Source organism: Scylla paramamosain, chromosome 42 (genome assembly GCF_035594125.1).
Source record: "Scylla paramamosain isolate STU-SP2022 chromosome 42, ASM3559412v1, whole genome shotgun sequence".
Classification (NCBI taxonomy): Eukaryota; Metazoa; Arthropoda; class Malacostraca; order Decapoda; family Portunidae; genus Scylla; species Scylla paramamosain.
This window is the reverse complement of record NC_087192.1, coordinates 8,012,501-8,025,000: the sequence shown is the minus strand read 5'-3', so window position 1 is coordinate 8,025,000 and position 12,500 is coordinate 8,012,501. Positions and strand designations below refer to the sequence as shown.

Below are 12,500 nucleotides of genomic sequence, written 5' to 3'. Positions count from 1 at the left end.
AAAGGCTAGTATCTTCCATTACAACCCGATGAGTAATAAGGGACGAGACGCACTTGAAAGCCCCAGTACCTTCCACTACGCAGAATCCTTTTCATATATACGGTCATGAAAACGCACTTGAAAGCTTCGTTATCTTCATTACAACCTGCTGAGTATGAGAGATAAGATGCACTTGAAAACCCCAGTACCTTCCACTACATTCTGTCAAATATAAGAGCTAAGACGACAAAATGTAATGAGAATGAAGCCTCTGTTAGATATAAAAACACTGCTGCTGTCTAAAGGGTTTGCAGTGTTCTGTAACGAATGTACGAATTACTGTGCTCGCGTGGCGTTATCTATAAACGACACATCTGTTAATTCACGCGTCTGTTTGTCTTGCATCTCAAAGCTCGTCTGATCTAAAGAGAAATAAACAAATAGAGGAGCTTTTCAATATACGTATTTTCCCACTGGAATGTGACCGCTCCCTGGGACGCTTCTATGAAAATTCCTCCATCCAGATGAATTCCACTCATGTACATTCCTCCACGAATATTCCACCATAAATAGAATAAAGTTGGTATTTACTAACCTAACCCGACTTAATCTCATGCTTCGGTGTTTGCCTCAGTCACTTCAAAGTTCTCCTCTGAGTTATACGAGTACAGTTGTGTAGCTTCGGTCTCCTTTTCCTTTTCCTTTACTTTCTCTTCCTCCTTTTTCTCAACGAAGGTGTTATACAATATTCGAGATCAACTGACAAGGTACACAAAGACCTATTAGTGTGTGTGTGTATGTGTGTGTGTGTGTGTGTGTGTGAAGGAGACCGCTGGAGGGACAAGTAATGGTTTCGGACAACGCCCATCACAGCCTATTATCAGCGATTCCCGATTTCAAAGTGGCATCATCTGCAATATATTCACATTGCACACTCACAGTCAGAAGTCATTTAACGTGCCACACTCACTCCATATGTGTTTAATGCTTGCCTTTGTTCTCAAGTCCTGTGATTTGCTGACTGTCTACCTCCTCCTTACATAATAGAGAGTAAGTTAAAGGTTGTCAGCAGATGAGGGGACATAAGATTGAGGGGGAAATGGTAAACAGTGGAAATGAACGCATAATGTTACTCCACTTATGATCGCGATTGCACGGTTAGCTTTATGGTCAGACTCTAAAAAAATAAACCAATAAATAAAACAATAAATCAAATAAAAATAACATTTAAAGTACTGTGAAAAAAAAAAAAAAAAAAAAAAAAAAAAAAAAAAAAAAATATATATATATATATATATATATATATATATATATATATATATATATATATATATATATATATATATATATATATATATATATATATATATATATATATATATATATATATATATATATATATATATATATATATTTGTTATCTCCTCATACGTATCCGCTCATAAACTGAATACGAAGCTACTCATTTGTCCGCTATTTCCAGCACTCGAGATATTTCAGGACGTAGCAACACACACACACACACACACACACACACACACACACACATGCTAAGTTTTGGTCACAGTCAGTGGCGATGGGAAGCGTTACGATAGAGCCCAGCTAGACAAGTCCCGAGGAGCTTCTGACCGTCTCCGCCAATCTGTAACGTTAGAGAGAGAGAGAGAGAGAGAGAGAGAGAGAGAGAGAGAGAGAGAGAGAGAGAGAGAGAGAGAGAGAGAGAGAGAGAGAGAGAGAGAGAGAGAAAACATATGAATTTTTCGCATTAATCTCAACTTCGAAATGCAATGAGTACAGAATGAATTAACTAATTATTTACCAGGTTGAAATGTTGTAAAATTAGACTTAGCTCAAGTACCAAAGGTTTTCAGTACACATGCATGCACGGAGGAGTTACTGTCTGTTTCCTTCTGAAGAAAAAGATGTAAAAGGCAAATTAGGTCGAAAAATTGCTATCAGAGGTGTGAAGCGGATGACGGGTGACTGATTCCACCTCAAGTAAAGCAGACTATATGAACTTAGGATGCCACCGGAAGAGTCAGACTGGAGCCGATGAGTCTAGCTCTCGCCGCCAGTTTTTAAGGGAAACGTTTATCATTTTAATAACTGGCAACTGCATCACGGTTCATGCATTACACTTTTGTTCGTGGAGTTGTCTGGTAACTAATATTCTCACCATTCCACAAGCTTAGATAAATATAGTGTCGCTTACTCGTAGCCAAGGTGTTGGTGTTAGTAGTGCTGGCAGCTGCGGCAGAGCATGTGCCTCGTGCTCGATGATAAAGAGCTGGCATATCACACAGACGCTGCAAAGAACAACCTGAATAGGAAAGTTCAGCCCAGACGGCAGTTGCCAAACCTTCACTGATCACTCGTCGCCGTGCTGGTGCTAACACGGGGTGGGGTGGTTCTGGTTATCACAGCTGAATTAATGAGACTTTCATATGAGCCTTAACACAGTGAAGTGCTTAACATCGCTGCACAACCAACGGGAACGTCACTTGTGAAAGAGGTAAGATGGACGAAACCAAGGCCAAGATTTTTTTTTTTTTTTTGCCTCGGACAAAACTATGCAATGGTGCAGCGCGGACAATGGTGGCGCAGGATCAGTCTAGTGACTCTAGTCAATCTAGTGCTGCGACAAAGTGTACAGTTTTATGTCCTTTCATCCAGTGAAGATCTACATAGCGTAATAGAGGCGCGCTGATGTGAACACTTGTGTCAGTGTTGGTATCCGCAGGGAGCAAAGGAAACTCCACATATTCCTTTTTAATTATATTCTTCCATGTTATTTTTCACCCGCGCATGTGTCCGCCACTCAGCGTCTTTGTGAATGGCGCACGTCGGTGGCGAGGAGCGTAAAATCCCTAACATCCTTTCTCCAGCCTGCAACGCGTCACGCGTCGTGGTGATACACTGGCAACTGGCTGCTACCAGTGGTACGGAAAGCTGCTGGCAACTCGTGGCGTGATGTGGTATCACCACTAAATTGTTTGAATTCGGCACTTCACTCTCAAGGTGCCGCGCTCTCTAGTCAGCGGCTGCCAGCCGTCCGTCCTCAGTGCCTCAGGACTCAGACCCCTCAATGCCACGCGGCGGTGGCCGCCACCGCGGCTTGCGGCTTTTGAGGAAGTATACTGTAGTGGTACTTCGTCATTTCAGTATTAACAATGTCGCATTCAAAACTGGATTAGGGATCAGCTTTGCCATTTCTACTTTCTTACGTGTACAAATTACATGTACACATATATTTACCAATTCAACATATACTAATTCGTAACTAAATTATATCAATAGCTAATATTTTCATACAAGCAAAAGCGTGGCTTCCCGTATGATTGTACAGTACACAGAAACAGATCTCTCTGTTTACTCACGAAAAGGTTTTTGGTATAATACCGTTTGTAATTTTACAATTCCGCGTTTTTTTGTTTTTGTTTTTGTTTCTTTTCAGGGGAGAGGAGACTGTACTGTTTCGCTTTCTCTCTCTCTCTCTCTCTCTCTCTCTCTCTCTCTCTCTCTCTCTCTCTCTCTCTCTCTCTCTTAGGTACAGAGCGTCTTCAACCACTACTAACAATAAGCACAATCAGCCAGCGCGTATCTTGGACTCGTGTCTTTCTGCTCCGTTTGTCAACACCGAATGTGTAGCAACGATTTTCCGACTTCATTGCTCAGTGTGAGCTTTCCCTCCGCCAGCTGCTTCCCCGCCATTCTTTATGCTTACTTTGGAAGCGTTTATGTTTAATCTTTATATGTGTATTATGTGACCACTATTCTATTTACTTGTTTATTCCTTTATTTATTTATTTATTTATTTTATTTATTTACTGAAAGAGAGAGAGAGAGAGAGAGAGAGAGAGAGAGAGAGAGAGAGAGAGAGAGAGAGAGAGACTCCTGTACATAAGATGGATAAAATCGAAGCTTATCTTGTTGCCAACATTCATTATTACTAGCGCCGGACGCCTTTGTTCAACAGTGCGTTATGCGAATGAACCAAGAGAGTCGAAAAGGTCTTAAAATTTTGGTCGGTTTCCCCAACAGTTAGCAGTAATGTTGATACTATAGCTGCTACGTCTATTACTAATACTACCACTACTATAACAACAACAACAACTACTACTACTACTACTACTGCTGCTGCTACTGCATTACTATTACTGCCACTAATTTAATCTCACCTTTTACAATTTCGTGGTATAACTTATGGAATTTCAATTTTGGTATAGTTTACGTGTGTCTTTATTCAGTTTAGTGCTGCAGTTAGTTCCGCCAATGAGCAGCCTTCACGATCTCCAAAATTCTCCTTCCTAGTTAAGTTTTTTTTTTTTTTTTCCAAATGTGAGACAGATCATCCTGACGCTGCGGTTTTGCAATGTGAAAAGCCTTTTTTGCATGTGACGCTTTTAGAAGATAACAAATGCTTTTCATGTAACAACCCTTTCGTCCCCTTTCAACACCCACATACACACACACACACACACATACAGCCTCCACTCTCTAAGGTCCTGACAAGTGACGTGTGTTGTGTTTGCTTATCTCCAGGTAACGTGACCATGAAATCCCACTACGCCTCTGTGCCGCTGACCACGAAGTGCAAGGAGGACCTGAAGGAGGTGCAGGCGATGCTCTTAGATGACGCCAGGAATCTTAACCTTCGGAGCAGTGTGGTCCAGGACGCCCACTTCACCCTGAGCGTCTACGGTATCGACAAAAGTACGTTAGGATTAAACTGTGAATATGAATTTGATAACTTTTCACTATTTTTTATCAATCAGGCATACTCAACAACGTCCATTTCATCCGTAATGTTTTTAGAATTGACAAAACTACGTAAGCGGGGATTAAACTGTGGATGTAAACTTAACTTCACTATTTTTTATCAGTCGACACCGTGTGCATAACAGCCAGGCTCGTTCAGCTGATTAGATGTGCGTAATTTACTGTGTTGCGTTGTGTTATGCGTGTATAATATGACTGAAGACACGCAGTAATGTCTTTTTTTTTTATTTAGAAATCTTAATCTGCGACAACTCATCTTATTAAGCATAAACAGAAGCCATAGCAGTCAAGGGATATGAATGAAAGTGTTAATGCCGAGTCATCAGGGGAGCTTTGGAAAAAAAAAAAAAAAAGGGAGAAATTTATGGATGAGGATGATAAGTCGAAATGGGAAGGCATGTTTCATTATGGGACAGCCACGTGTAGGCCGGGAGGCTTCTTGCAGCTTCCCTTATTAAGTTCTTATAGACTATGCATAGTACAGAAACATTGCAGATGTGTGTGTGTGTGTGTGTGTGTGTGTGTGTGTGTGTGTGTGTGTGTGAGTGTGAGTGTGAGTGTGAGAGAGAGAGAGAGAGAGAGAGAACATTTGAACATTTGAACATTTATTTATAGCCATTACATACATTGTATATTTATATTCCATAAATTTTTTATTAGAGAGAGAGAGAGAGAGAGAGAGAGAGAGAGAGAGAGAGAGAGAGAGAGAGAGAGAGAGAGAGAGAGAGAGAGAGAGAGAGAGAGAGAGAGAGAGAGAGAGAGAGAGAGAGAGAGAGAGAGAGAATGACTCGACTAGTTATTTCCGTAGTTACGATGATGATAATGACGCTAATGAAGGTTGTGAAGATGGTGACTATGATAATCAAAGCTTCTGAGGTTGCATTTTGGGAAGAGAATAAGTGGATGAAATAATTTAACGAGAAGTAGATGGGATGAGATAGGCTGGGATAAATGGCAGAAGATGGACGAGGGAATGGGAGAAGGTGACGGGAGGGGAGTCAGAGATGGTATATAATTACTTTAGGGAAAGGGGAAAGAAAGGAAGAGAAAAGAAAGGATTGACATAACGTGTCCAATTTACATTTGTTTGTCTTGTCTGGCCCACAGGTAAGAGAAAGGAAGGGGAGACCGAGGAGCAGCTCATAGAATCCGTGAATAAGCTTTTGCAGGATTTCCTACAGAAGGTGAGGAGAGTCTCGCTCTAACAGGTAAAGAAGCGACATGTTTCCAGAATGATGTTTCTTAGCGCCATTGTCCAGCGTCTCGCGGAAGTTACTGAAATTTTCAAGGATATTTTCATGATTTGTGATAGTTTAACAAGGACGTCGAAATTTTAATGGAATAAAGTACTCACGTGAAGCAGAATACTCATCTCTGTGGCCTTTCAAAATAGTTGTTATGAGAGAAGTGAGCACAAGTTTAAGAATACGTTCCTTAGCTTTAATCTCGCTAGTAGTTGGTGTAGATCTTCTGTTTCTTTCTCGAGGGTAAACTCTGCCAGACTGCCTTGTAACTCCACCCGAACTTTCCCAGTCCGCACAACCCTATGGAGAGTTGAGTGTTTTCCTGAAGCATTGCACTTTCCTCTTGATTGCGACACAAACACGCAAACTCGAATAATTTAGTGTCAGGAAGCATTACCGCGCCGTGTTAGCTGCGTTCCGTCTCTCTCTCTCTCTCTCTCTCTCTCTCTCTCTCTCTCTCTCTCTCTCTCTCTCTGGCTGACGCCCTCCTCCCTTTGCCCGCGGCCTGCAGTTCCCTGAGCGGCGCCTTTCATCTGCCTCTCGTGCCGCAAGATGAGAATCCTCTTTTTTATTAAGAGATTTCCAGGCGATTCCTTAAAGTCTCATAACCCGCCGTTATGGTGATATGGAAAAACATATTTCTGGAATAAATTGGTGCAATTTTTGTAAATAAGGGAGCATTAAAAAGAACAAAAAGAAAAAGAAAAGAAAAAGGCCAAGTGATCAATATAAAACTATATAAAAGACTCTTCAAAGTGTTTCGTTAAAATACATTACACATTAACGGGACTCAGAGAAGCAGGCTATGAGTATTTAATTTTTTTCTTTCAGCCACTAGAGGACGGGCCACTCACCTCATCTGGCCACCGCCTCGTCCACTTTGCTTTATCCCTCCCCTGTTGGTGCCATCAAGCCTAATTCAGACGGTGTTTTGTGCCTCAGCTTCAGATAGTAAGCCTCTCCCAGGTGGCACGGCTTGGCGCACAGAAATTGCTGGCAACCTCATCCATCTGCCTAGTAGTGGGCAAATCAAGGAACCCGGTACATTTGCTCGCACTGTGATTATTTTCCTCAGTGTCAAATCCTGTATCATTTGTTGGGTATTATAGGAGTTGTAATGCTGCTCGACTAATGGCCATGATTTTATCCGTCACGCCGCCACCCGCTGCTCACCTGGCTGGCAGTAACAATCATTTCAAGCACTAAGAAAGCCACCTCCCCCTCCTCAGAAAAAAGCCGCCAAATCAAGGGCTACTGTAACTGTCGAGATGGTTTAATTGCTTTATACTTTTACTTTCTTGGAGACAACGCCATATGCCCCCATTGTTACGCTGCCTAAAGTCAATCAGTCTGTCAATCAGTCAATCTATTGGTCATTTCTACGGAGAGTTTGTGTTTGAACTTATGTGAAGACTCACGCGTTTTCTTTCTTTGTGTTTTTAAGGAGGACTGTCGTTACATCTGTGCCAGTGTGTTAATCTAGGCGTCGCTGCCCCTTCCCTCCCCACCAGAGGCCGCCGCTGGAGCTGACCTTCGGAGGTCTCGGTAACTTCGGGACACGCATGGTGTTCATCAACCTGACCAACGAGAAACAGCTGGGGACTTTGCGGCAGGACATGAACGACCTGCTGCAGAAGGAGGGAATCTTCACCACCGACAACAGGTTCACGCCGCACGTCACCCCTCTTCAGGGAGGGCTCCAGGCGCCGCTTCAGTAAGTCCTCGCTGACTGTGCAGGACTTGGTCAGCCGCAAAGACATTCCGCCAGTCGCCGCCTCGCCGCTTACCAAAATCGTGTTCCAGAAGCTTCGCGACTAGACGGCGAGGCGCTGGTGATAATATGTTGTTTGTCATAAATTGGTTCTTCGCAAATTAGTGTTGTCTGTCACAATGCAGTTCTTCACTAGTAAGTGTTGTCTGTCACAGTGCAGTTCTTCGCTAATAAGTGTTATTTGTCACAGTGCAGTTCTTCGCTACTAAGTGTTATTTGTCACAGTGCAGTTCTTCGCTAGTAAGTGTTGTCTGTCACAGTGCAGTTCTTCGCTAGTAAGTGTTGTCTGTCACAGTGCAGTTCTTCGCTAGTAAGTGTTATTTGTCACAGTGCAGTTCTTCGCTAGTTAGTGTTGTCTGTCACAGTGCAGTTCTTCGCTAGTAAGTGTTATTTGTCACAGTGCAGTTCTTCGCTAGTTAGTGTTGTCTGTCACAGTGCAGTTCTTCGCTAGTAAGTGTTATTTGTCACAGTGCAGTTCTTCGCTAGTAAGTGTTGTCTGTCACAGTGCAGTTCTTCGCTAGTAAGTGTTATTTGTCACAGTGCAGTTCTTCGCTAGTAAGTGTTATTTGTCACAGTGTAGTTCTTCGCTAGTAAGTGTTGTCTGTCACAGTGCAGTTCTTCGCTAGTAAGTGTTGTCTGTCACAGTGCAGTTCTTCGCTAGTAAGTGTTATTTGTCACAGTGCAGTTCTTCGCTAATAAGTGTTGTTTTTCAAAAAATAGATCTTCGCTAACTCTGAATGGCAGTAAAAAAATAAAATTACTAACATACTTACTATTACTTCTACGAACATAGGAGCATAAGAGAATAAGGGAAACTACGAGAAGCCATCAAGCCTACGTGTGGCAGTACCTGTATGTTACACGCTTGCGTATTTCCGCCTATCAACCCATTCACAAATCTGTCTGATCTCCCTAGTGACTCAACACTAACAACCTGAGTACTGGGCATAGTTCATTCATCTACCACTCTATTACTATCACCACTACTACTAACACTACTCATATACTAGGATTGTACATGTACGTGGATAGTTTTGTTATACGTATCTTCCATTACAACTAGCACACGTAACGCAGGATCAATTAACACACACAGAAAATTGACTTAGAAATTGGACACGATGCGGCAGTGGTGTGGAAGATTCCTCTCTCTCCTGGCCACTTACTTGTCACTAAGGGACGGAGGAACAACAAAGACTACACTTATGCTTGAGAAGAAACAACAGAGAGGGCACAACACGATAACTGGTGTGATCATGTGTAGACACGTGGTGCTATTGTGTAAGAGTGAGGCTCTATCTTATCTCTCTCTCTCTCTCTCTCTCTCTCTCTCTCTCTCTCTCTCTCTCTCTCTCTCTCTCTCTCTCTCTCTCTCTCTCTCTGGTTGACTCTTGCATTGTCAATATCATTCACATTTAACTTTATGGAAAAGACGTGGGCAGAAGCTTGAAAATTTAGGTTTAGGAAAGAGATAGGAGGAAACTGATTCTCAAACAGAGTGGTAGATGAGTGGAACGGACTCAGTAATCATGTTGTTAGTGTTAGGACATTAGGGAGCTTTAAGAGAAGATCAGACGGGTTTATGGGTGGGAATGATAGGTGGAAGGGAGTGCCACGTGTAAGCCTGGTCGCTTCTTGCAGCTTCCCTTATTTTTTATGTTCTTATGTTCTTAAGAAGGGGTGTTGTATTGTGTCCACCCCCCTGTCTCTTGCCTGGCAGTCTTCACAGAACTAGATGTGTCATGTACAGCTCCTTTCACAGATGAATAAACACGAGGCAGTGACTGAGTCAGTGAAAACCACAACTACCCACTCACTAACGCATGCCTGTCCCGCCTCAAGACAATTATTCATTCCTCCTTCTTTCACCCTCCCTTTCTCTCTCTCTCTGGGAATTCGCACCGGAATGTCTCCTGCTTACGGTTGCATTCGATTCCCCGCCGAGGAGGAGGAGGCGGTGAGATTGCTGCCCTAGAGAAGTGAACAGCAGCCGCTCTTGGCATCACCCAGACAGGAAACGCTAGTGATTAAGACTCGAAATTCTTTGTGCTTACTTAACTGAGTCACCAGCGTCACTCCTGTTTCTCCTCCTCCTCTACTAACTTAACCTCTCCTTTATTTAACTCCTCCTCATTCTTGTCCTCCTCCACATCTAACTCGTTCTCCTCCTCCTCCTCCTCCTCCTCTTCCACTAACTTGTCCTGCTCCTCCTATCCTAATTTGACATCTTCCTTATCTACCTTCTCCTCATTCTCCCTCTCCTCCTCTGACTCGTCGTCTCCCTCTCCCTCTTCCTCCTTTTTTTTTTTTTCGTGTTTCTCATCGTTTCCCCCTTCCTCCTACTCTTCCTTCTCCTCCTTCTCTAATTCGTCGTCTCTCTCTTCCTTTTTTTTCCTCTTTCTTCTTCGTGTTCATGATTGTCTTCCTCTTCCCCCTCTTTATCATTCTGGCGCAATATGACCCCGCTGTTGTGGCGCTTATCACCACATTAGATTAATAACATATTCATGCAGTGGATCACTAACAAAAACAAACATGCGATATTAAATAAACAGATGAACAAATATTGGTATAATGAAAGACGATATTTGTAACACATTCACAAATACTGTAATCATCCTCTCCAAAATATAATATTCTATGATAACAATATTGCAGATTTTCTTTTAAATGCACGTATCTCACCATTGCAACAGACGAGGTGGCCGAGTGGTTAAGGCGTTGGACTGCTAATCCAATAGGGTCTCCCTGCGTGGGTTCGAATCCCATCCTCGTCGCGCGATGATTTTATTTTTCGGACGTTGTGGTCGGTGAACGCAAGCAGTGGATGGACGGCAGGCGGAGGAGCGAGTCGTTGCTCTGTGGAGAGGAGTGGATCAAGAGTGGTGAGGCTGATGATCATTGATAGAAGGGAAAGTTGCCTTAATCTCCAGTTTCCTTGCTGGAAGGTGTGAGATGAGGAGGTTAAAAGAATGAATTTCTAAAAACATGCACGCAAACACACATCAACCCACAACCTACCTGATACATTAATTTAACAGAATCCGTCGCGAAGCCAAGAGACGTAATTTCCGGTTTGATCACTATGAGCCTTGCCAGAAGTTTTAGTTCCAGTGATGCAGAAGGCACGCAGAAAAAAAAAGAAAGTACAACGAATGAAAAAAAAAAGATAATGATAAATGTATGCTGAGAAAATAGATTTCATGAAGAACTTAAAGAAATGAATTAGTCTAAACTGCTACTATTACTCCTACTACTACTACTACTACTACTACTACTTCCACGTACTACTACTTTCTGTTATTTATGTCTTCTGTTCATCTAGAATTTTTATTTCCTTCTCTTCCTCCAAAGCTTGTACGTCCCCATTCTTTTCATTCATATCTTTCGTTTCTACTTTTCCTCTGCCCACTCTTCCTCTTCTTACTTATCAATATTTTTCACCGTTTCCTTAATGTCATCACATTTTCTTCTCTTCCTCTTCCTACCCCTCTGTAAATCTTCGTTTTTCTCGTAATTTTCATCTTTTCCTCATGTCCTTGTCTTCTCTTTCCTTTCCTTCTCTTCCTCCTCCCTTAGTAAATCTTCCTCGCTTTTCTCGTATTTTTCACCTTTTCCTCATGTCCTCGTCATCTCTCCTCCTCCTCCTCCTCCTCCTCCTCCTCCTCCTCCTCCTCCTCCTCCTCCTCCTCCTCCATATCCACCTCCTCATGCACAAAACTTAGCACCAAGGATTACTTTCCCTGCCAATCCAGGCAATAATTCTGATCCGACAAGAACCGAGGACTGGTTTTTCCAGCGCGACCCCTACATTAGATGGAAGCTCGGGTCCTGAACGCTGACCAAGAGCTGACAGCGCCGAAAATCCAAGTGAGTGCTAGTTATTGAATCCTATACGAGTGGACGCGATGTGTTCTTGTCAGCTGGTGTGTGGGTGAAGGTGAAGGAGGAGGAGGAGGAGGAGTAGAAATGATGCAGAGAAAGACTGAGGCGACGGGAATGCATGAAAAGGAAAAAGAGGATGAAAAAACTAAGTAGAAATATGAAAACAAATATGGAGATGAAGATGACGACGACAGAAAGGAAGAGGGAGAGAAGGTGGAGGAGGAAAAGGAATGAAGCACAGAAAGACTGAGGTAAATGATGCATAAGGATAAGGGAGAGGAAGAAGTAAAGTGAAGTGAAGAAATGGAAATAAATATTGAACACAACAACGAAGATGACGATGACGACAACAAAAGGAAGAAGAAGAAGAAAAAAAAAGAAAAAAGAAGAAAAAGAAGAAGAGGAAAATATTAAAGAAAGCAGAGACAACTAGAAAAGAAAAGATAACAAAAAAGATTAGAAAAGATTAGAAAAAAAAACATACGTTCATCAAAAAGACAACGGAAAAAAATAGAGGAAGCACTGAAGTGAGAAAAGGAACAGTGATATGGAAGTGAAAGAACAGTGGAAGGAAAAAGGACGATGAGAAGAGCTGAGAAAAGAAAAGGAGCGATGGAGGAAGATCAGGGGACGTGCTGGAGATAAGGAGAGGCGTTAATGGAATAAGGGAAGGGGATGAGAGGGAAAAGCTGGTCAAGAAACGGCTGTCTCTCAAGGGAAGAGGCAAGCAGCTGTCCATCACTCTCCCGGCGACGCTGCCCTCAACACACCACACAGCCGCCAGGAGACAAGAATAGGCAGGGTACAGTGTTCATTTACGTGCAATACTACAAATATGTGAT

General features: G+C 42.6%; 1 protein-coding gene and 1 non-coding gene across 2 annotated transcripts; both read left to right on the top strand.

The window, feature by feature from the left end:
* Window positions 1–2,980: 2,980 nt before the first annotated feature.
* LOC135093256 (uncharacterized) lies at window positions 2,981–10,425 on the top strand. Its single transcript, XM_063992326.1, has 4 exons — window positions 2,981–3,124; window positions 4,522–4,692; window positions 5,866–5,942; window positions 7,514–10,425. The coding sequence occupies exons 2-4, from the start codon at window positions 4,533–4,535 to the stop codon at window positions 7,718–7,720; spliced, it is 444 nt and encodes a 147-aa protein (XP_063848396.1). The 5' UTR covers window positions 2,981–3,124; window positions 4,522–4,532; the 3' UTR covers window positions 7,721–10,425.
* A 43-nt stretch (window positions 10,426–10,468) lies between these two features.
* On the top strand, window positions 10,469–10,550 carry Trnas-gcu (transfer RNA serine (anticodon GCU)). The gene has a single exon. It is a non-coding gene; the product is annotated as a tRNA-Ser (tRNA).
* Window positions 10,551–12,500: the final 1,950 nt, after the last annotated feature.

Coding starts and splice junctions, on each gene's coding strand:
- LOC135093256 (XM_063992326.1), top strand. CDS start 4,533: ATGAAATCCCACTACGCCTCTGTGCCGCTGACCACGAAGTGCAAGGAG. Junction 4,693..5,865: donor CGTCTACGGTATCGACAAAA/GTACGTTAGGAT, acceptor TCTGGCCCACAG/GTAAGAGAAAGGAAGGGGAG. Junction 5,943..7,513: donor TGCAGGATTTCCTACAGAAG/GTGAGGAGAGTC, acceptor CCTCCCCACCAG/AGGCCGCCGCTGGAGCTGAC.